Source organism: Haplochromis burtoni, unplaced genomic scaffold, assembly GCF_018398535.1.
Source record: "Haplochromis burtoni strain Fernald_Lab_line unplaced genomic scaffold, NCSU_Asbu1 Contig_118, whole genome shotgun sequence".
NCBI lineage: Eukaryota > Metazoa > Chordata > Actinopteri > Cichliformes > Cichlidae > Haplochromis > Haplochromis burtoni.
The window spans coordinates 544,360-570,326 of NW_024582479.1; the positions used below are offsets into that span (position 1 = coordinate 544,360).

General features: G+C 39.5%; 1 protein-coding gene across 1 annotated transcript in view; it reads right to left on the minus strand.

Annotated features, from left to right (window-relative positions):
• trabd2a (TraB domain containing 2A) overlaps positions 1 to 25,967 on the minus strand; it is a 57,429-nt gene that overhangs the window by 27,002 nt on the left and 4,460 nt on the right. The window contains exons 3-4 of the mRNA XM_005939471.2: positions 4,001 to 4,147; positions 3,215 to 3,389 (exon numbers count right to left, since the gene is read on the minus strand). Of these exons, the coding sequence (XP_005939533.1) occupies positions 3,215 to 3,389; positions 4,001 to 4,147 (322 nt within the window). The remainder of the gene's footprint in view (positions 1 to 3,214; positions 3,390 to 4,000; positions 4,148 to 25,967) is intronic.

Consider the following 25,967-nt stretch of genomic DNA (forward strand, 5'->3'; position numbering starts at 1 on the left):
TATACCTAACAAAGTGGCCAGTGAGTGAATTGTCTTGCTGACAGACAAACAGACAAACTGCGTTGATCATGTAAATAAAAATTAAATATAAAAAACAGCCATATTTCCTCATCACAGTTAATGCTGAAGTTATTTTAGGTCATTATTTTATTTCCAGTGTACTTAAGTTGTTGTGGCAATAAAGCTTACTGAAAGCAAAAATGAAAACCCTCAACAATTTTCCACATAGGTCAGTCAGGAATCTGCAGGCCGACCTCTGCAGTCAAATGGGATCATTACTCGGGAAAAGAAATATGTCAAATATGCTACTGCTGTTTCAAAAAGCACAACTCTAATTCCTCTGAATTAAATTTAATCTAAAGTTAACATTATTCATAATCACAGATTACCTAAAGCTTTGAAAATGTGGAACATAAAAAATCTTTAATCTGTTTAAACATTCTTTAACGATTCAGAGGGACATGATAAGGTCAGTGATAAGACAGATCTCACAGCTGATAGCAACAGGGAAACGAAGTACCCTGACATAATGGGCTCCATTGTAGCCGGTGTGTGTGCGTGAGTGTGCTTGTCCTCTGACCCCACCCGGGATAATTAAGGACACATTTTACCCAGATACCCAGGGGCCTGTGTAATGTGTGTGTGTGTGTGTGTGTGTGTGTGTGTGTGTGTGTGTGTGTGTGTGTGTGGACCATCGTGTGCCACATCCCATTCCTTGTACACAACGACCTAACCTGCCCTCCATATGTCTAAGACCAATGCTTCTGGGCTGATTGGCCATATCACTTTCACTCACCAGCTCACATGCAGACACACACATGCACAGTGAACACACATATAAGCACACACCCATACATACAAAAATACACACAGAGGCACACACCTTCAGAGACCAAGCCCTTGTAAAGGCACCTCCTTAGGGGAAAGCTCTGAAATGTACTCCTTGTTAGGCACTGGGAGTGGGTTTTGTGTGTGTGTGTGTGTGTGTGTGTGTGTGTGTGTGTGTGTGTGTGTGTGTGTGTGTGTGTGTGTGTGTGTGTGTGTGTGTGTGTGTGTGTGTGTGTGTGTGCGAGCGTGTTCATCTGCTTTTCCTCATCTGTTTCCTGCAGCAGACCAATAGTCTGTGAAAGCCTCTCTCTTTCTGCTCAAAGCTCACTGCTGTTCTACTCAAAAATGACCCCCCAAAGGTTTACACAGTAACATTGTTTAAAAGCAAAAAAACACAAAACAAAACAACAAAATTGGATTAAGAAATTAATACAATTTGGTCCACTCTTCTCATACAGCTCTGTATAAGAAGTATGAAATGAACTGAAACTTTATGACATGCCAAATTCAGAATGTAATGGCGCTACTTTTCAATAAGACTCCCCTTATTGATGGCTAATAAATAGTTTATAGATGTGTTATTAATTATCTGTAAACACTTTATGCAAAAATAAGCTGATTGTTGGACATTACATTAGAAAACTGTCCAAAATATAATCAATAGATCAATCAGTGATTTACAACAAAGACAAATTCAAAGGATAGAGAAAATGAATGAATCAATTGATTGTCCATTTTCAAAACAGAATAAAGAAAGTCTGGCTGATGGACTTATGCACACATAAAGTGAACACACACACACACACACACACACACACACACACACACACACACACACACACACACACACACACGCACACACACATAGAAGTATGCTTGATTTCTGTTCTTATCACCGTCCCTGTTTTCATTGGATTCTTTTATTAGATGGGTGATACTTATGAGGTTGCTATGTAGTGTTAAAAGAATTCAAAGTATTGTGCTGACATTTCTAAATGACTCAAACACACCACAAGTCTGCTTCTGGTTAACCCTGCATTGATAAAATTATGGTTTATAGAAGATCTCCTTTAAACTAAACTATTTGGACTCAAAGTTGATAAAGACCATCTATCAGTCAGTGAGTTATTCATTCGTAGGGCTGATTAGCAGCACCGGTTTCCATAAATCCAATGCAATAACATCCAAAAAAATTGTTTTCTTTATTTAAAGACAACAGTAAGAGACACAAATTCCCACTTATATGTATAAATGTATATATATGTGTGTGTTTCTGGACTCTGCCCTTTCAGTTCTGGGAAGACAAGCTAAATTCAGCTTTTCTGGGGCTTCTGTTCACCTCTTCCTTAACCTGCTAGGACCTGGCGTCCACATATGTGGACATCACATTTTGAGTTGTTTAGACCAAAATACTACATTTTGCTCTACAAGTGTCTGATATCCACTTATGAGGACATTATACTGCTATTGTTCTATCGAAATTTAAAGCGAATGCCCTCATACAGTATGTGGATCTCATTTTTCTCAGAAACAAAAATGAGGTAAAAAAAAAAAAAAAAAAATCACGTAATTCTTTGTTTTTACATTCATCCGGTCCCAATCAGCCCAAATAGCAAAGAGAAATTAAAAATGCATGCCATGAAAGAGTTCGGGTCTTAGGAGGTTACGATGTCTTTGTTTTCTCTACCTGAGTTTGCTAAGCTGCTCTGACTAAGAAGTCTCTAATCTCCTTTGTAGGAGTGCTCTTCAAACAAAACTGGAATTAAAGTCATTATATCAAATGGATAAAAGTAATTATTATTACCCTGCCACCAAGGGAGCAAGCCAACAACCACACTGGAACATCCAGCCACGCACCCCAGAACAAACAAGCACCCACATCCCAAAGACGGGCAGAAGCATCCAGCCGGGAGCAGGACCATGTCCCACAGGGGTCAAGGCTTAGTGAGCCCCAGGCCCCACCATGCACACTCACACTCACACACAGACACAGACTCACACACACTCACACACACACACACACACACACACACACACACACACACACACACACACACACACACACAACACACAAACACAGACCATTCACTCATTCAGTCATTTTGAAGGTAATTAAGTAAATTTGTGTCCAGGAGTTTTGGTCTGGACTGAAGGAAAGATCTCATTACCACTTTACAAATACACATACACATAGAAGTATCCACGGGGAGGAACTCGTGGATTTGGGATATTATACGTATATAGCGGCATTTATTGTATCTAATAACACACTAGTAAACCAACAACCCACACTGCATATTATAAAGCTGATACTCCAAACACTGATCACAGAGTTCACTGTTCATTGTTTTTTGTGTGTATTTTGTGTAGATTAGAGAACACCAACCTGCTCCAAAAGCAAAAAAGAAGCTCTTGTCTGGGTGTTCCTCAAGCAGAGCCTTGACCCTCTTGCCCATCCTTTCATTTCTCTTGTAGATGAGTTCCTGTCGGAAGTAGCTGTCTATTTCCTGGGCAGTGGCCTGCTCATTGGGTGGCAGTGTCACATTATTGAAGTTAGGGACCTATAGTTCCCAAGGTAGTTGGCCATGAAAGTAAAGCACAGAAGACATGATTGTTTATTTATAGGTTATTTGCAAACCTTTGACTAAGGTTGAATCAATAAAAAATCTGAAATTCTTAAGACATATCGTTCAAGGGTTTTTACTTATTTATTTTCTTTACATGACTGATGGTACAATTGACTTAAAAGCCTTTGGACTGACAAAGATCTCATGAGATTGGCAGGAGAAACATATAGCAATGGTGGCAAAGAAAGAACAGAAGTAGCTAAGTATGGAGAAAGTGCATGTGTACGCTGGGGGGGTGTGGGGTGGTGGAAGAAGAAGGTGAGGTGGGTCAGTAGGTTAGGGGTGAAAGTAAAAGGTTAAGGGTTGTGCCAGTTGGACAAACCTAAGATCAAGGGGTCAAAATGAATCTAAGCTTATTAGACAGACTGAAAGTTACAGATAAGATAAGATAAGATAAGATAAGATAAGATAAGATAAGATAAGATAAGATAAGATAAGATAAGATAAGATAAGATAAGATAAGATAAGATGAGATGAGATGAGATAAGATAAGATAAGATAAGATAAGATAAGATGAGATGAGATGAGATTGTGGATGATCTGACCTGTGATGTGTCATGATTGAAGATAATGGAGTTGAGATCTCCACAGTTGTAGTGCCTGATGAGGTCTTCAGTGGTATATGGGACCTGTAGGCTTCCTGCCCTTAAAGACTCCTGTTGTAATAAAGTCTGGTTCAGGGCAAAGATCACCTAAAATAAGACAGGGATAACCAATTAATGAAAGATTTATTTCTACCTCCCTCTAAGACCCAGAGGTTTTTCTGGGCTCAAAAATATGAAGATCAAGCAAATTAATGTCAATTATATGTGTAAAATACAACTTCTAACAATCAAACAAGCAGCGAGTCAGCAACCTCACACATACATGTGACCATTGGTATGTTCTGGTGTAATTACTGGATACCAGCAATAAACAGTGCCCTCTCAACTACAAGCCAAAGCAATCTTTGAACAGTTATTGGCTGTGCAGTGTGCCACTGCTAAAACTGCCATGCAGCTGAAGAATGCTATTGTTGGGAACCATTTACTGATGACAGTTGTATTCAGGAGGCTTCATTCTGTGACTCTGAGGTTTTATTTCAAGGCCTGCCAAACAAGGAGACAATCAAATTGAGAGTTAAAGATATTCCCAGATCAGCTGTTGAGCAATGCAACACAAAAAAACAAAAACAACAAAGAAAGAGGATCAAGAGAAATGACAGCACATGTGGCTGTCAATGCATGACAATGTCAATTATCCGTAAGAGAGAGGAGCTCTGCTGCTAAAAAAACACAAATGTCTGACAAAAGGTGAGAGGATAGCTCACCTAGAGCGGAAAATCTTGAGAAGCGAGGAATCCACATAAGGAAGATTTTTGCTGTGATGATATGTAGTGGTAACTGCCACAGTGGGGAAATGGAGAGGAGCTATCAGTTTCAACATAGCGCAGCATGCCTAGCCTTTTGGAGTCCAGCCTGGTTTAGAGTTAAAATGATCCATTATCTGAAAACTATTTTATGTACACTCTTTATAGGATTCCATTTAAAAGTTGTTGAGCTATACTAGTCTGACCGACAGACACTGTCAGCAAACAGCAAACATGTTAAATTTTAGGCAAGACTGGGCATAAAATTCTGATTTACGTGTCCTATTGAATTAACCACTTTAAAAAGGACACTTTTTTCTGCCTGGACCCCTTTCAGCTTTGCAGCACAGATTCAGCTTTTGTGTGAGCATGAAATCAGCCAGTGTTTGGTTAGAGAGGCCTGGTGAGATGAAAGACATATGCACACATGCACATGCAAATATAGATATACACAATTACACATCAGCGCACGCACATGCTCAGAAAGCTGTACAGTCTACACATCAGACTTGAGACAGGGGTTCGTACAGAAAGCACCGCCAGTCACCTCAGTGTATGGTCTCCCTCTGATCTCTCACCGCACACACACAGACACATGCACACAAACGCACACCTTTCACCCTGGAAGCCATTGATCTCAATCCCAGTGACAGAAGAAAGTTTTGTATAGTTTATTTGCTTCTCAAAAGGAACAATGAGTCAAAGTGAATACGTTTTTGGTTAGCAGTGGAACTATGTAAATTTGTCCACAGTATGTCAGCATGTTTTTGCAATTCACCAGTTTGTGTGTGAAGCCTCAGCTCTTGAATTCTGTAACGATATGCGTATCTGTATGCAAGGCGGACCTGAGTGGCTATTTTTTTGTTATGTTTTTGCTTTTTATGTTCTGCTTTCTAAGGTGCTCCGATGACACTTTTCCCCCTCGGCTTCCCCTTTGTGGGAGCCTCCTTATAGCTGAAGAGAGCAGGAGAGGAGAGCAGCGTGGAGCAGATGCCTTCTTGTCAGGGGGACAAAGAACCCCTCCGTCACCCTCTCTTCTCCTCTCCTCTGTGCTCCCTCCAGCTTTCATCGGCCGCGCATCAAAGTGGAGCTCTGCATATGAAAAGGACCCCCGTCTTTATGCCACGCAAATTAGCCTATCGCCGCCCCTCCCCGACTCATTTCACAAAAACACCCTCACATCTGTGCCATCTCCGTGAAGGAAGGCCCTCATCTGCAGGGTCTCCCCTTTTTCACTGCTCTCCCTTCTCCTCTTTCTGTGCTCGCCATGCCTTTCAGCCCCTTAAATTATGGTAGTGAAGGGAGAGGAGGAGGGAGCGGAGGTGTGGGTGAGGGGGAGGATCAGTCATATATAGGCAGCTTAAAGTACAAAAAAAAATGCGGGGAAGGAATAAGACAGACAGAAAGAAAACACTAACCAGAAAGTGAGGAAACAGAAAAAAAGCAGTAAAGTGGAGGACTGAAAGGAAGAAAACCTTAACAAATCATTCCTTTCTTTCTGCTGTAATCGTCCTCTTCTACTACTCCATTGCGGGTCAGCGGGTGCTTTTTCCCCACTCGGCTCCTTTCATCAGATCCCCCTGTTTCTTCTGCTGTCCCCTAACCCGCCCCCTCCTGCACACACAGACAGACACACAGACACACCCCTTGCTGATATCAAAGAAAGCGGAGCCAATGAAAGTCAATAATTGTCCTTTGTCATGGAAATCTCCCCTCTTGTGGAGATGGAGTGGGGTGGGTGTGTGCATCTAGAGCAAACATCATCACGGTCAGATTCCCACATGTGGAGATTTGGAGTGTTCAAAAAACTCTTGCTGCTCTCGCCCTGGAGTTTGGAGTCTTAGTTTAAGGTTTTGAGTTTTGTAGAGTATTGTTAAGGTGTTACACCTCCTCAACTATTTAGTAAAAATTGTCATTTGGTTGCGAGCCAAGTGGAAAGATGCTTTAAATCATGTGAAGGAACATGTACCAGAGCCAAATGTTGATTTTCTCTAAAGCAGAGGTGTCAAACATAAGGCCCGGGGGTCAAAATCGGGCAAGCAAAGATGCCAGTCCGTTTCACTGGAAGGCTTTTTTAATTTTGAACTTTTCAGGATATTTTCATACGTTTTACAGCTTTTTTCTATTAATAAAGATCCCTTGTCATTCATTCTACACCAAAGTTAGATAATGGACAAACAATTAAATGAAAAGTTCCTGCTATAGATATATCTACTGAATCATTTGTCTAGGTGTCTTTCTTTAAAAGAAACACAATACTTTTTAAAAACAAATAATTTTTGCTATCTTGACAAACTAACATTGTCCATTAACGACACAGATGAGCAGGACTGATAATGTTTGCTCTCTAAAGGCCCCAGTATACCCACCAGGTTGCTGGCTTCACGGCCTCATTCATTTATGCTCTCTGTTATGGCAGCAAAGCAGGTAGCCACTACATTATTTTCCTGATCAGAGAACTACATGTGCACTGATGTAGGAGAAGAAGAGATCAAAACAAGGAGAAAAAAACTGCTTTTTCCAGTTTTGTCCACAAAGTATCATCTTTTCAACTGTTCCAACATCTCCCTTTATATAATCTGTGAATGTTTGAGCATTTCTACTGATATACCATTAAAACAGCAGGAAAAAAAAAACAACACAGTCATGTCTTCAAGCAGGTTACAAAACTTGATAAGTGCACGACCAAGAAACGGTGGCTAGTGACAGCAGATTTGACGTCAATTCACTGCACTGAATATAAAATATCCCTAAGTCCAAAATTAGCATTAGCATTTTATTGTTAGCCAAAGCCACTAGACCCTATTTTAATGATAGCACGTGGCAGCTCTGTAATTAATCAGGTAACATGTGTCCAGGCTAACAACTGTATGACAACTGTTGATAAAGAGTGGGCTGTTGGTCTTTTAATAAGCATCACCAAGTTTGTTGCACTACTTTTCATGTGTTCAGCTGCTAGTGAGGGGAAGGGCTGTGAGCCTGTCAGCTTACAGTGGGGCGGTGTAAAGCAGAGCGTCAGCTGGTGGAAGTGAAGAAAGCACTGTTGATTTCAATACTGCTGCAAATGAGTATCTAATGCGATATAATCTGTGCTTTTTCTTTATCAATTAGTATTCGAGTATCAGTGTTTTTTGGTTTGGTGTCAAAAGGTATCGAAACTTTCAGTTCTGGTGACAAACCTATTCAGTACTAATGTGATGGCACCATAAATAAGTCAGCACAATTAATTCCATAACACAGGAATAATATAGGAATAGGAATAGTGTCACAGTTTAGAGAAGGACCTCTTTTGTATCCAGGGAAAGACAGCGGCACAACAGCCAGCAGCATTCAACACTGGTCTGCTTCATGTTACTTTAGGTTCAGTATATTTCGGCCTTAATGCTGCCATCATAATCACCATAATCATAACAAGCAAAGATAAGATGACTTTACGTCTTTAATCTCGCCAACAATGTCATCAACACATTCGGTCTGTATATAAATCTATAGACTATGTAAACTATACGAGAGATCATGTCATAATATGAATCTGGCATAATGTGACCAACATGTAAACACAAAGCTATATTCCTTTTATGGCAAAGCCTCCAGCTAATTTATGTTATTCTGATTGTAAGAGCTGGCACTGAGATTTAGAGAGTGTTTGACTAGTTTAATTTTCAGCTGGGCTTTAATGAGACACTAAAGATGAGCATGTGTGCTGGTGCGTGCAAGTGTCTTTGTGGTTTTTTGTGATTTTTCCAAATATTCTGTTTTTGCGTGCCTAAGTGAGCAGAAAAAGCATATGGAGTAACACACGTTTTATAAAGTAGGCAATCCACACTGCTGACAAACCATGTCCTCAGACAGATGCGTGCACACACACACAGAAAGAGAGAGAGTGAGACAGAGATCTTCCAGGCAATCTCCCAAGTACAAATGAAGACTCCCAACAGCTCCTCGGTTTCCTACTTGCTTGTGATGCTATCACAGTAATACAAGTCTCCTTTTCTCTTTATCATACATGCACATAAATAAGACAGAAACAGGCACTGAGTATGATTTATACCAGCAACAGTAAAAGAAAGGTTCAGACCAATAATAGAGAAGAAAACAAAGAAAAAAAGGGAGAGAAAAAGAAAAGTAGTGAAAAGACTTTCACTACTGTTGTTATCGATGAAACCTCAGGATGAGAGTATAGACGAAGACGAATGCAGGCAGAAGTAGGCAGAGACGGGGATTCTGAATTACTTATGAGTGATGTTATCAGCGAAATGTTAGTCAGAGCAGTCAGCCCTAAAACAAGACCCATCAGGAGCACAGCAGCACTGCTAGGACTTCACAAAACAGTGATTCGGAGACCTTCTGCTGTCCTCAGGTAGTTAACATTTAAACACCAACGCCCTGTGATTTGATTGTGATGGGGTTCAGGAAGTAACGTCTATTTTTATCTGAACTTCTAATACCTAAGATGATTTAAAAAAGTGACTGATTTCAAATTGATTGTTTTCTCTTTCATAGTAGTCTCATTGTGTATTTTAAACTGAAAGTCTCAATTTGTCCACTCCACAGTTTCAGAGGTTTCAGAGGTTTAAAACCATGAAAAACAAACTTTCACGTTTCAGTGTAACATCTAACAGTCTTGAGAAACAAAATCAACATAACATGTTTCTTTTGTATTTTTCTGCTGCTTTCTGGTCAAATAAATATCCAATATTGGTTTTGAGCCAGGAAAAGGTGTATGAAAATAAAGAGAAAACCTAAATAAACTAAAAAGGTGGTTTAAACCATAACTACAAGCTGAAAAGTGAAAGAAAACATAGCAAGTTTCTTTTTCTATAAGACTGTGGTTAAAAAATGTGAAGATACTGCCAGTTTTATGATTTTTGTCTTTATGTTTGTAAAGAAACGGCTGTTTAATGGCTATTGCGGCTGCAAAAGTGGAAATAAAGTGTTTTATTCAGCAGACATTCACTGACACTCCCACCGCACAGAAACCCACCGAACACACATAAATCTTTCACCACAGCGCAACCTTTTCACTTTCTTGCTGAAAACCCACCATTTAAACACAGATACACGCACCTGTCAGTTTGACTTATCCGTATTGTTGCTTCTTTCTTTCAATTCCCTCCTTCCAACTCCCCTGAGCATATTTTCTCCGACTTGCCTACACATCTCTCCCTCACACATTTATCCTCCCATCGTTTCATACCTCCCTTCTTCTCCTCTTTGATCCTGCATATTCCTTCACTCCCTCTTTTTCCATCCTTCTCTCCTTTGATCCTATAGATCCCCTCTATCAGATCTTTTTAAGATTTGACCCTTACATTCCTCGGGTCACTAATGACCTCCTCGCTCCGTGCGTATGTTTTCGTGTATGTACGTGTGTATAACCTGTACAAGATTAGGTCTCATCTTAGTGTGTTTATATGTACATGTATGTGTCTGTGCCTATATGTGTGTGTGTGTGTGTGTGTGCTTAAATGCTTCATCATCATGGATTACTGCCCGCTCTGCAGAACTCAGAGCAGACCTTTGAAGAAAGATTTATTAATTTTCCAATATAACAAAAGAAGGAAAGTATTGGGCAAGGATTTCCTGTACAGGAAAGAAAGAGGAGAAAGTAAAAAAGTCCTCAGGCCCAAAGCTTTGAAAATAATAATGACCAAAAACGTATTCTCTCTCTTTAGGGAAAAAGTATCCTCATATACCATTTATATTTCCTAATCCTTATGATCCTTGTGAGTTAATGCTGACATGAACAACTCCTTTAATAGCCAGGTTAAGCCCACAGTTTCATTTTAAATCACTAAAATACTAAAATCATCAGCAAGCAATTTTTACTTCACAAGTGTGTTTATAAAAGCCAAGTCATCTAAGATGAGCAAGGATTTCACTAATAGCTGTTATCAGTAAAGTAATCTGTTTGTTTTCTCTGCTTTTTAAAAATGTTTTCAATGAATAAGTTAATGTGCATGTTTTGTTTCCTCATAGATCTCTTGGGAGGCTGAAGTTTAAACTTAGAGTGTGTCGATACAATTTCTTATTGATTAATTATTTGGAGTAGAGTTATGCCTCCAGACTTCAGCACATAAAAAAATGAGCACATGCTCCATGTACATCACAGAGAAACCAGCGGCCAGCACTCAGACCACATTCATATGAAACCGTGACTACACTTCTCCTTCTCTTCCTCTCTGTGCGTTCTCTCTCTTTCTCTATTTATCTCTGTCCAAAACCTATCTCTCGCCCTCCTCGCTTCCCTTCTGTCTCTCTCTCCCTTTCTCTCGCCCTGTAAAAACATTCTTGCGGGGTGCATTTACCTTGGTGCCCGACACAGCCAAATATTTAGGCTGTCACAGGGAATCAGCCTCAAACCAAATGGCTCGAGGTTTCTACACGCGCATTGTGTGTGTGTGTGTGTGTGTGTGCACGCGCGCGCAGATCGTGGGGGTTGTGGTGATTGAAATGTCAACTTCTCAAACCCCCGCGCTCTGTCCGGCTATACTGCTTCGCTATACCCTGAACAAGCTGTACAGGAGTCCTAACAACACGCCATTTGCACACAAGGGTCATTCTTAGTCTGTGATCAGCCCCTTGATTTACTGTAATGTTTTCTTATACCTGATTGACTGTCTAAGTAAAAATGCCAAAATGTCAAAGTTCAGTAACTCCAGCTTTTCTAACTTTTTATATAAATTAACATAACAACAGTGGCTTCTCTGTGCAAAGCTAATTTCCTAATTAACATAGAAGCACTGTAAACACACACTTTCCCACACACACATGCTGCCACCTGTCATCACACATTCTGACAGTGACCAAACAGGAGTGTCCACTATTCGCAAAATTTTCCTGCCTCTGTCTTCCTGCCTGTCACTCTTCCTTTCTCTCACACGTACATACAAAACAGGCCCACACAGCAACCAGCGAGCCGCTCGGCGACTCGGTCCACCAAGACACAACACAAAGATCTTGAAAACACAGCGAGCCACAAGGAAAACAGCCATCAATCTCGACGACTGTCTGTTGACTGAAAGAACACTATTAATTCAGGACAGCACGAGTCAAGAACAACACTGCCAAGCTGTTTCATGCCGAGATTCAAGCCAAAACAGCTGCGAACACTTACTGCAGACGCACGCTGACCATCTGAGAATGTATGTGTGTTATCACGCAAACAGGCAAAGAAAGAAGAGTAGATTAATTCAAGATTTTCCACACTCAAACAGGCAAAAATTAGCCACCGGCCACATCGGAGATAAATTGTTTTATCTTCTTTCATCTGGGAAAAAGTTGTAATATTTCGGTACAGCAGGTTGCTTCAATAGCAGAGTGTTGTATGCCATTGTAGACAAATGGCTGGTCATCGACAAACTGGGAATCGCAGCTGGACAAAAAAAAACAGCCAAGCAAGGATACAGGCAAGAAAAAGACTTTCCAGTATTTCCAATATCTGGAAATATCTCAGTGTCGAGTTTATAAAAAACATAGTTTTAGATGCATGAATTGCATTTTAGTCCGTGTGCTCTTTTGCACTCCAACCTCTGCAGAAACAGAAAAATCCCACTCAGTGCACTCATTCCACAAACTTTGCCCCCTTGGTGATGGTGGCAGCTATTTCATCCTTAGCCTGTGGCGATAACAATGCATAGATCAAGACTGCTTGATGGTTTCTTGCAAGGCCAGAGGAGTATTTATTAAAAGCTTATCCATTTACATCGCTGCCAAACCACAGTGATTCAAAGAATGGACGTAGTTTGTTATTTTCGAGTTGACAATTCTGTTATATTCTGCAGAACTACTCTCGTATTTGTAGTAAGGTTATTTTAACCAGCTTTTTGTCTTTATCAGTGTATGTACAGAGTAAACACAGACCAATCGCATGCATTCTAAGTCATCCACATCATGCTACACAGATAATTGAACCTTTATTCAGCACACATGTGAAAACAGGAAACTGCAAAGAGTCAAGATGCAGAAGTCCAAAGAAATTATGGAAACATATGAAGACAAAAAGAGGCTGAAGGTGAAAAGGTTTACATGGGAAATGTAAATTACGGAAGAAGAGGAAAAGGGAAAACTCAAACTACTACTACTACATGCCCAAAACTTTAATCCAACAGCGTTGACTAAATTGCTTTGTTAAGATGATTATTTTGTACTTTTTTGAATCTGTATATTAATCCCATAAAAAGTTTGGACATTGAATTGAAATACACCAAATTCCTCACTGCACAGGATGATGGGGGCAAATGATGTTTAAAAAAAAAACAACAGACAGCAGGATAAGAAATTGCTCTCCAAGTTTTCCAAGAAATAAAGACACAGCAGGAATTAAAAACCCACATAGTGCTATTTACCACTGGCCTAGACTCAGAACCAAATCACCGCGGGCAAACCAAACTGAAGAAGCCAGGCACATGCACAAGCACACACGCTTATTTACAGTAATATGCATGTGAACACTTTCAGTCAGCTTGCATCACTTCTCTTATTCTAAACAAAAACAGAGACTGGAATCCCAATAAACTCAACATCGACCTTTAACGCCATCAGCAGTATAAACGCTACACCTCCCAATCACCTACAAAATAAGTCTATGCAATGGAAAATGGGCCCTTGCATCCAAACCATCTGAGAAATGAATCTGTTTATTGTTCTGTCAGGCTGATCAGTACAGGAGACAAAGGAAGTAAAGGAGATAAACTGAGGGTGAAAATATTTTTGAGACAAACAGCGGGAGGAAAGAGAGAATCGTGTTTCCACGGAAAGAAAAAGAAATAGCGGTTAAAAAAAAGATAGGTAGGCCAAGTGAAAATCAGAGAGTGTGATGGTTGTTGTTGTCCAGACATCTACCACTTCCCACAGCTTCACAACCACAGATTTATGAACAGTCAACAAAATATGAAAAACATCCAAACATCACAAATGTGCTGGGAGTTCAGTTTTCAGAGAAGTGTCCCTCTGCAACTATTGTGAATGGTACAAATATAAGCATCCTGATATGCAAACTGACACCAAAATAGCAACTGTCAAAGCAACACAAATGATGAAATATACTGTAAAAACAGCAAGCGAAGAGGCTTCAACATGTTTTAGATAAGGGGAGGAAACTGTGAATTAAGAAACAGCCAATGAAAGATTCACACAGGGTCAAAGAGTGGTTTGCATACAAGTTTAGATGGTGAGGAATCAAACTTTGCATCATGTCTGTAAAGTTTCTTTATTATTGCAGACTCAGAAACAGTTTCAAAGTGTGTGACTTCAGAAAAACTGCAAATGTGAAAAAAAATACAGCGTGCTTGTTTTTTTCCCCAACAACAAAGATACTGAGTACAAAATTAAAATAAAAAGCAACAAGTACTCACCTGAGCAGTTTGCATCAGAGTGAGTCTGGTAGGTTTTGCTTTCTAAATTACTTTGAAAATAGATAAATAAAATCGATGTTTGGGGGCAGAAAAAGTATCGCAAGTAACAGACCATGAAAATTAGTTATATCGATGGTATTGAAATACATAGGTTAAAAACCTTACCAAACAGTTTTGTTGAAGTCACAAAACCACCTGAAACTCAAACCTCAAAAGCCAAACCTAAAAACGCCTCAACTTCTGAGTAGAAATTCCACAAATGCTGGAAAAGTATATGTTCACAAAGGCTTAGGTACACCTTAGCAGGTTTTTTAAACGTTATTTTAGCCTGGTATTTGAATGCAGCAATGTCAATAATGTAAAATATTTGACTATTTTCAAAAAATGATTCAAACACACATATAGCACGTCACGCAGACAAAAATGCACGGCACACAAAACCACACACCGCATAAGTTTATACAACATATCTGTCTTCATCTACAGATACGAAACAAGTCAAATCACCAGACCATCACATTTGCCGTTGTATTCAGACCAATATGTGTCAGTTATCTTAGCAGCGATTTATCAAAAGGAGTGTTCCTCTGAAAAGATCTTATCTAAATCAACTACGGGCTTCCAGAATTGGAAAAATTGCTTTTACCATTTTTTTTTTTTCGTTCAGGTAAAGGGAAACAGTGCAGGCCGTGTGACACTCAAACCTCCAATTAGCTCTGTTCTCAGCCAAAAACACAAAAATATCAATTTTCCAATTGGGTAAGAAAATGAGGCAGGGACAGGTGAGGCAATGTTTAGTAGTTACTTTGACAGTCTAATGCTTTTCTTTTTAGAGTGTGAGCAGCTTAATTCCTTTTAGAAAAATCAGCTAAATAGTGTCCTAACCTGATATGTGCAGAGTGTCTGCAGCACTATTTACTGTCAAATGCTTTCACCATAAGGTGTACTGCTTCACAATGAAAGAAGACCAGGTCTGCATGCAAGGCACCTAACAAAAGCCCAAGGAAAGACATAAATTTTCCTGCCTCTCCTTTGGACAGCTTGACAATGTCTGTGGTGTGCTGCTGCCTGAGGTAAAGGCTATCTGATTACCTTTGCAGGTCCTGATTAGCTGTGGAGCATGTGTAGCTCGGTGTCTCTTTGCCAGCTCATGTCAGATATTCGTGTAAGTGATCACAACTGTCTAATCAACCATGGTTACCATGCCTAATTCTATAAAGAGTTAAATTAGAGTGTTTAATTATGCCCACACAAAGAAGTAAGTGCCAGATCTGAATCATGTGAAGGCTACCCACATGGCATTTTTTGTCAGTACAAAGTTATAAAAGGAGGAGAAAATGTGGGCAAGGTTTTGTGGAGCAATTTTAGTCTGACAGTGGAACACTGATAATAAGCTAAGCTACAGAGTAACTTTTTTGGGCCTCTCCAGCTCATGCTAACCTTAAAAACCAGCACTATGAAGATGATTCTAATTGTCAAAGGCTACCTTAAACGATGACTGGTTCCTTCGTCATACACACATTGTAGCTAATCTTAAATTAATGAATGAATAAAGTTATTACCAGAATTCTCAGCAGAATACAGCAAAAAGATCATTTCAAAAGCATCTTCCTCATTTCGCTGCATTTGCAGCATGTGTAAGGTCCTGGCCTCCACTCCCAACATGACAGCTATTCGTCATTTACAAAACATTTCACTTTTTCAGCTAATTTGTAGAAATTGCCACGCAGCAAAAAATATCTCAGAAGCATCTAATAGTGGGTCGAGCTGTGTTTTCTGAAACTGAACACAGCCTGGCAAGTGACACGTTAGTAATGGCACGTAATGGTCAAAAAGCAGCTTTGCAATGTATTTAAGAAATCATCACCTAGCTGGGGGGGAAGAAATCTAGTGGATGCTCAAGGCAGCTATTCATTACAGACCTGCTGTGAATGAGGTGTGTAACAGCACTGAGACAGTTCAAAACATCTGTGCAGAACTCTCACAAAGTGTGCTGTGTGGCACTCACCTGTGAAACTTCACCGAAACCCCAAAAATGTGGACTGGAGCCAGAAGGACACAAGTGCATTTATGGTCATTTATCTCTTTTAAAAGTTTATTCAAACACATTAAGTATTATCAAAATCATTTACCTGCTTCATTTAATGGTCAATAACATCATTGTATTTTACAGACTGAAGCCGAAGCCAAAAAAAAAAATCTTAACTGGAAATACGTGCTACAAATGTTTAATCAACTTTTTTCTAAGTATGAGAAAGCTGACCTCAAAGCAAACATATGAAAATATAATTATCTGACATTCCTTCAAATTAAAAATGATAAATATATTATTTTCCTAATTTTAAAAAATGTCCTTTAGAAAAAAAACCCTTTTGACAAGTTCCAGGTGACACAGAAACTATTAATCCTCTGTGTGGGAGCTTGCGGACAGCTTTGGCCTTGTATCACTCGGCTGAAGTCCAGCCAGGTTTGGCTCACTTCGACAGGCAGTGGAGTAACTGGATTTAATCCAGACCAGCCACAAACCTCAGCAGCACACAGAAAGCATAAGCTTACCAGGCAGAATTTATGAGAAATCATGTCATACGGCGAAAGGTTAATTTAAAAAGCATCTCCATGTTTTTTTCAGCATTCAGTGATGATCCAGCTTGATAATACCTCCTTGAACGGTGTTCCACTGTTTTCTCTAGGTCAGAGACCGCAGACACAACGGAAATTATTTCACAATCTTGTTGTTGAAGACAGAGGCCAGGTCTGTGACCACTTGCATTTAGTTGCCATCTTCAAAGCAGCTTTGGTGCACCAAGATAGCAATTAAGAATTGTTAAGATGGGGCCAGTCTGTTATTAGTCTGCTGTAAGTTTGCGATTGAATGGGTCAGGTTGGCAATAGGGTTTGTTTGTGATGAAACAGCGATTAACTACCAGCAAAAACTGCAAATCTGTTGCACATCTACACACACAGAAATCCACATGAACTACTTGCATTCAGAGGCTACTCAGAACCTCACACATTTGAAACTGAAATCCAGATTTTCCACCACAAATAGTGATGTGATTCAAATTCAGGCGGTCAGCAACCTTGCTTTTATATAGTAAAATAACCAGAATACAACCAATGAAGACTGACTTAGATCAACTGCAGTGTGTTTGCAATATTTCTTTGTTCACGAATTGTCACTTTTCCAAAATTGCTAGCAAATCTTTGCCAATCTGTCTACAGTCACAGTCGCACCGTGACTGTTTGGAGACACGTTACCTCGCACAATCACCTTGGTTGACTAACATTTGAGGGAGTTATACCCGCAGGCTTGCCTCAGACACTGAGGCACTGATTTTTCCTAGTCGCAAGGCAGTTGCTGTACTTTTACTCTAGTGTGACTGAGCCATTAGCGATATTACAGCAATTTAGCTATCAAGTAATCCTGATCAATGGCTTCATCAGTCATGGGAAAACAAACAGGATAAAATTTACCAGAGTCAAGACTGAACCATGAGAAGCAACCTTTTAGTTTTTTTTTAACAAATCCTTTATCATGACACTTTTACTTCTAAACTGTTTTTACTTAGCTTGTATCTCTTTTGCAACACACAGAAATAAATTACACTAAAACAAGCATGTATGGGATTTCTTACTATTCATCAGTCACATGCTAATTTAATGCTAATTGGTCACGACTTAGTATAAACAACAAACCCGGGGCCTCAACCACATACAGCCCGCAAAAATGTTAACTTACACTACAATAGAGGGATTGATGGGCACCAAACAAATTGAAATTAGTGTCGTAACGACTCCCGCAGCTCTTACATGTAACCTACATTAGCTTTAATTAAGCGAAGGCCTTAGTATGTGAGGGTTAAGTTCATTTGCAGATGCTGAGCTTTTCTTACTTAAATGAAGGCGGCGGTTCACTGTGAAACAACAAAATCCATGTTTCTCTGTGAGCTGTTTACTTTCAGTAAGGTTTCATAATCAGATGTTGGAACAGTGGATGGAAAACTGCCTATTAAAATAAGCAGTTTCAGAGATATCTTTCTGTTCATCTGAGTTATTTTTACATGTCCCAATTCAGTTATTATACATTAATCCTTGAAAAAGATCAAGTCAGCGATGAATTATTTCTAATGAAGTGTGTTTAACTTGTGTTACCCTGGATCAGGATTAGTGACTTGCATTTATTTGACATAAGTGGCAGCTATTATGTGCAGTTTTGCATGTTTTCTTTAAGAGCTTATGTTTTCTAAAGCTTTGAGTGTAAGTGTTATGTTTTAATTTGGAGCATCCATGTATGAATGCAGTGTAATGTTCTCTGGAACCTGCAGAAACTTTCATGACTTAGCGTTAAGTCAGAAAGACAAGCTATTAAATCCCTAACTGAGCAGCAGAAGCTTGTGTTACACAACCAGGAAAAGCCTGCGGCAGTCTCAAAAAGTCAAACTCCGCTCGGCGGGAGTGTATTACTGTATATACTTTCAGGAATCAAAGCTCTTTTTCTTGGCACGCAGTTGGCACCATCCAGCTGAATCTCATCCAGTTTGAAGCAAATATACTCAAAAAATAAAACTATGCAAATGGGTGGACTTACACAGGACAGGAAAATGGAATTTGTAACGTTTTTCTAGCTCGGTATGACGCCGGTTTTCTAATTATTCTTTTAAAAAGGTGTGCAGTGATCACACAAAGAATATCCTGACAACAAGAGAAATAAAAGAAATTCTCTCTAATATCTCCTCAAATATTTGAGACGTTACACGTGTAAACTTTAAAGCGAAGAAGGGAGCGCTGTAATATGAACATGAATATTTGCAATCACCAAAGTGAATGGCACCACATTCAACTCCTCAACCACCAGGATAAAAACAAAATCTCTGGTGTTTTATTCTTTTTTCTTTTCTTTTCTTTTTTTGCTGTTAAAATGAAAGCAGCCAATATAAACTACATATCAAGAGTCGATACAGACTGCTGATTTTTGATTCGTATTCTTTTCTGACTTGTTGCCAGGCTTCAGTTTCTATCTGTAAAGTGATTTGGAAGTAACAGTTGCCGCTTCTTTGTCTCTGGTGTCATGTATCGAGACAGATTGACAGATAATGTCTGAGGAAATGCCAGACATCTAATACGGGACTGTTTGGTCAACAGTGGGGAGGAAATCAAGCACCGCCATTTGACATGAAACCGAGGAAAGAAGCTGTAAGGGCATGTTCAAAGTTCAACCATAGAGCTGTATATGCACATAAACATGCACTTACGCATACACACAGATACAAACCATCATTCATATCCAACTCCTGCAAACAAGCACAGAAGTGCACATGTGCATGGAAATATTCACGTGCACATGCAAGCAATAATAAACGGATACAAGCAATTATATGAAAAAATATACACTGGACAAACACGCCCCAAGCTGTAATTAAACATGTGCAGTTTACTCCCTGTGATCAAAGTAGAGTGAAGCAAGATAATAAATTATTTTATAAACAATTTAGAGACGAAATGCTCGAGTTAATGCTGGGCATAAGAATACAAATGACTTTCTGCAATATGAATGAGATCATGCAGCTGCACTGCAACACCTGGGCAACAGGTTGCATGTAAATAAATGTTTTTCACTAGATCGTGTCCTACTGCGCTCAGTCCATATCTGCTTTGTTGGCTTTTTGAAAATTGCACTGCATGTTTGCCTTTAATATTTCAAACAGTGATGTTTCGTTGGCAAAACCGTTTTAGCAAGTTATTTTAAAAATATGCACGATTCATCATTTCTCCAAAATAACAAATTAATATTCTTTAAGCCAAGACAATTATTTGGCAGAGCATTTAACTTCGACTTCAAGAGTACCGTAATGAGCTTAATAAATTCAAGTGCAGGTTAAAATGTTAAAATGCTGTTCTTTTCCCTTTATTTTGACTGCAGCCATAAGAGCACACACAGACATTTTTCTCGTCACATGCTCACTGCTATGACTTTTCAGTTGGACAAATGAGCTCTAATCAGATTTGCTCCTGTGTATTACTGTGTAATACTGTCATTATGACACCATATGTTCTCTGTTTCTCAAACGAAAGAATTTTTGTTTTCCCAGCCAAAACCAATACCACTGCCCTGCCCGCAGTGATGATGATTCACTGATTCCATGACCAACAATTACCTGCAGTGTAGCAATAGCTTTGAATTTTGCATTTTGATAAAGAGCTAAATTATTTTAACTTAATTTATCTAATTAAAAAAAAGATTTATCTATAATCTTACCCCACAACATGTTTGAACAAAAACTCATAGGCAGGTCTCATCCCATAGTAGAAGCTAATAAACAGCCTGGATGCCAGACTACATAAAAATAGTTAACTTAAGTTGCCAGCCTTAAGCTAATTCTGGTACCTCTGGTTCCTTTTCAAATAAAACCATTTTAATTTGGCAGCACGGTGGCATGGTGGTTAGCACTGTTGCCGCACAGCAAGAAGGTCCTGAGTTCAATTCCAACATCAGGCCGGGGTCTTTCTGTGTGGAGTTTGCATGTTCTCCCCGTGTTTGCGTGGGTTCTCTCTGGGTACTCTGGCTTCCTCCCACCGTCCAAAGACATGCATCTTGTGGGGATAGGTTAATTGGATAATCCAAATTGCCACTAGGTGTGAATGTGAGTGCGAATGGTTGTCTGTCCCTGTGTGTTGGCCCTGCGACAAACTGGCGACCTGTCCAGGGTGTACCCCGCCTCTCACCCTATGACAGCTGGGATAGGCTCCAGCACCCCCCGCGACCCTGAAAAGGATAAGCGGAAGCGAATGGATGGATGGAACATTTGAATCATTAGTGGCCTAGAATATGCTAGTCAGTAAATCTCTGAGAAATACATTTATTTGCTTTCCTGTTGAGAGTTAGACAAACTGTTACGAATGCGCTCATATCTGTGCAGTTAATCTGAACCATGGAGGAAGTGTGGCTTCATGCATAAGTGACAAAGTCTTGTGCAGAGCAGCACACTGAAAGCTGAGAAATTAACAAAACAATTAACATTTATATTGTTTATTGCTTACAATAGATTCGGTTTTGACAGGCAAGCTCCTCCCATGGGCATTAATACTTTTTTTGTTCATGTAGTTGCTCTTTAGTATTATGTTCCTGTAACAGCACACTTCTGTTACCATATCTCCTTTTGATGCTCTTACATAAATGTAGAATTGTATTTAAAGTTCAAACAGTTTTGTAGAGATTTAAAAAAAAAAAAAAAAAAAGGATGCAATGGGTACGTTAGTGCAGTAAGAAGCCTTTTTGAATTTGAGGCCAGAAACAGTTGCAATTCATTTTCACACGTGAACCTCAGATATTCTTGGGTGAATCAGGTTGGGACACTGTCTAAAGTTGCACTTTCTCAAATGTAGCACACTGCTGTCAATGGTCTGAAACGGTTACATTCTCACTACAAGACATACTCTGGTTTTTTTTCTTAGGTGAGGGCACAGCCGGGTTAAAGTATGCAGGAGGCAGGACACTTGACACCAACTCGCTCACTGTGAACTCACCTGACAGTGACCTGTGCTATTCTCAAGTGGACTCGATTGAACAGCACAGAAACTTTGTAAGGAGACAGCAGGTTAAAGACGGCCTCATATCCGATCTACATTTGCTTTTCGTGTGCACCTCCACAGGGTGATGGCTCAAAAAGTTCAGGGCTGATGTGCATGTGTGAAAACAGCTTGGATTACAGACATGCAGGAAGATATGATAATTAGGTTAAAATCACTAGTGCTATTGAGCCTTGTCCGTGTTGAATTTCACATCAGGCAGAAGTTGTGTTTGGCTTTCCTTAGTAAAATATCTCTCTAATATCTTATGCTTCTCCTCAGGCAAAAAAGACGAGCCTAAAAAGAGGGAAGAGAGGCGAACTGAAAGTCTAATGAGAACTGAACTGCTCCATCGAAAGAGAAAACAGCTTCATTCTGAGTCTGTGATGTTATAAATGTGGGTTTTGTTCAGATATCATGAGGCCTCGCCTTATGAAACCTTGCACATCCAGAGCTCAGTGGCTCGTCAGTTCATGTGAAAAGAAAATACCACAAATGGAGTTTCAAGGTTGTCAAACAGAGGTAACGTCATGATACCTTTAATGAAGATGGAGTCACGCCTTCCTTCCCTAATGGCTCTTCTACTGATCTCAGTCTGCATCTCAGCTCTCCCTGTTCTCCTGGTCATGAATGAACCAAATGGGCTCAAAAAATTCTTTCTCTGTTCTCCTAGATGTACACTGAGACCCGCATTCATCACCTCTCCATGCACCATTACACCCAATGATGGAAGCAAAGAAACAACACTTTCATTAGCAGGTCCGCTCCACTGAGGTGTGGAATGTCTTGTGGGTATCCAGCAACAGTGACAGAGAAAGCCAGCCTTCATGCAGCTATTGTTGTCCTCAACAAGCTCACTTAGTGTAATGGGCAAGGCTGAGCTCACTCTTCAAAAGACTAGGGGCACCACGCAAGAATAAGAGCAGTCATGCTTAGCCAGATTAGAGATGCGACAAAAGAAAGCATAATAAGTTGTGGCATGAAAATAATGACCTAAATGTGCTTAATTTATATTGACAAGCAAAAAAAAGCCGCATCTTGTCTTTTTTATGTAAAAAAGTTGCGCCAGGTACCAATATTCTAGGGTATCAATAAATTGCCTGCCTTTAAGATCCATGAATCCAGTAATTTTTCTAAATTTCCTAAGCCATCGGTCCAAGAAGCATTCCTGCTGCATGCAGTAGTTCAACATCTAAACTTTTTCAAAATTCATATACTCTAGAGCTCAAATTTCCTTGCTTGATGCAATTACTTTATCTCTTTGTGAATGTCTCAAGTACAAAACCACAGAAACCTTTCAGGGAAAGATTTGTTCAAAATGTACAGCATTATCTTTATATGTAAATGACTGCATTATGTCATTTGCATTCCCCTCTGTGAATTTATCTGTTTGGATACATTCACAGAAGGCAGGAAGCTGGCTCATTAGCTGATTATGGAAAGAGTTGAGATTATGAAAACTAAATGACAGTGAGATGATTGTGTAATTCTTTCCTTCTTTTTCTTTCATTTCTTAGAACAAATACCAAGCCTTCAAAACCCATTAAAATATGTACTTTGGATGTCTAATTATACATGATTGCAAGACCTATTTGTCTTAAACTTCTTCAAGGTTTTGGTAAAATTCCTGAAGGGCAACCATGATTTTCCAGTGCGAAAGTCAGAAATAAAGCTAGTGGTGCAGTCATCCAATCAGCTGTGGAAAGGTTTTGTGTTGATTTTTCACAAAAGAAGAGAATGTCTACATCAACTGTGGCTTTGAAAATCAATTTTACTTCAAATGCATACCCATCTGAGTTGTTGGAAGTGAACAGGCCTACATGCTGGTTTGTCCTTAACAAAGGCACGAGGAGAGAACTTTTCACTGTTTCAGTACATTAAATATTTTTATTTTCCATGCCAGAGCCAAATAGCCAGTGAAAACATTACAGAGACTATTACAAACCATAAATGTGCTTCTCTATTTGCAGCCTGATTAAACATCTCTGTCAAGACTGGTGGCTGAGGCGGCAGTATTGTTTCACCAAGCGTGTATCTCACTCATCACACTCTATCTGGACATCTTACAGTTGAGTTGAGCTAAAAGGCTTTAAATGGAATTGCCCTTTTCAACTACAAGGCAGAACTGTGAAAAAAGGTATAAAGCAGGCTGCTTTAAGCCAGCGGGGCGAAGGCGTCAGTCGAGCTGCTGGTGATTAGACTGAAACTGAGTGTGGAAATTACGTGCCAAGCTGTGTGTTGTTTTGATAGGATCAGGACAGGGGTTGTTTTCAGGACACTACAATCCATTGTTGAGCCTTCTGGAGGTTTTGTGGACCTAATTAAATGGAAGCTGCGATGATGGAAGGTTTAATCACTTTACAGGTCTGTTGACAAACCCAATTTCAGCCACCCGCAACCTTTCTCTGATATTAATAATGTCTAACAACCATGTCTATACAACAAAATAAGCAAAGTATCAATGTCTTTCATAACAGGCCAACTTTGATTCAGGAAATGAATTAGGAGATATGCCACCTCCCGTAAATGATTCTGGGCATTTAAACTTCTTTGCAAATGTTGGTGATAATGTCAGGTACATACACCAAATCACCATTTGAGCAGTACAAGCAGTGCAAACTTCAGACAACTAGTTGTTACCAAAATGTCCTTCTGTTTTCTTTATCTTGTGTTAGTGATTTGTTTCATTATTGTGCCAGGGCAACACAGAAATCATCATAGAACATATGAAGTTGTTTAGGTTTTCAGTCCCTTCAAACATTTTATAAAACTGATGTGACGAAACAGATAACAATAGCCGGTTATGCTAGTTATACTCTGACATCAGTCAACAAGACCAACATGGGCCAATACCAGTGGTCATTGGATACAGAGTCTGCCGTAATATCGGTATATCGCCATAACAGAATGCTAGCTTCTGATGGTAATGTAGTACCTAAATAGGGAGCTACTTCAGCAACCTCCAATAAACTAATCCTGCTAAAGGTGGAAAGGGAAAACTTGCTTCACCACTCCCAATACAATCCAACAGTAAATAAAGTAAATGACTCAACCTAGCATCCCTGGAACACTTGCTAGTCATGCTCAGTAGACAGAAAAAGGAAATGGTGGATGGAAATTACTGATGCTGTTACATGATGGAAAAGGTGGGATTTAGCCAACTAGTTAAAATGATCAACACAAAATTCCAGGTTAGAAAATATTTTTGAATTTCTGCTTTATTACTACTTTATTACCGTACATAAAAATATTACATAGCTCCTGAAGGGTTTTAAGATTCCGTTATTTTAATTGCTGTTAAACAAAAGTGTTAAGCAGTTATGTTTCTAGTTTTATGCTTACATTTGTTTTATGTTACATCACTTTATATAATGCTTTGTCACAACTGCTACATTATAATGGGCTCAACTTTGTTCTGAATTGGGCTCCTCTCAGTTTTGCTGTTGTTCAAGGTCGTGGTAAGTAGGGGTGCTGCAGCACCCCCTGCCAAGTGCCAAAAAAACCTAGGTAAATATGTTAAAAACCTTTATAGTGCCAAGAGTGTTCCTGTTATCAGCTGTCTAAGAAATGTGTGATAGGAAGTTGTAATATATTAAAAATGCCAAGTAATGATGTTTTTTTCTTTTCTTTAAACATCACCAGGTATCATGGTCAAATGACTTTACATAGTAGCCACTAATAGTTAAAACATGGTGCATTTTTTTTTAAATGACAGTAATATCAAAACACTTGTTTTGTTATCAGCTAGCTTATAAAAAGAGCACAGCAAAAGACCAGCATATTATAGAGCATCATCCCCCTGATGACTCTCAGAACTGTTCCTGTTGGCCTCACCAGAGTGATTATTCTCCAGTGACGCCATGGTTACTGTTCAATACATTACAGATGAAAGTCACACACCTGTTGCTGATGAATGCCTTCAAAGACATTTTGAAAACTTGGGACAATTTCTTCCGTAGAACTCGTGAAGAAATTCATCGCCTAAACCTCGGAGCACCTTTGGAGTATTATATTTGTGCACGCAGATGAAAGTAACCCTTTGGCCTATTATAAGCTGCTGCAGTTTAATATTGTTATTAGGCAGTGATTTTACAGTCCTACATTTGCTGCAGAAGGGCATTTGACCATATTGTATGCTGTGCAAATCTGGCTTTGGGGCGAGTATTATATGCTAAATCTGATAGGTTCTAGTCAGCAGTGTGCAAACAGGCCTGTTGTATGTCCCGACTGCTGTATCTTTAG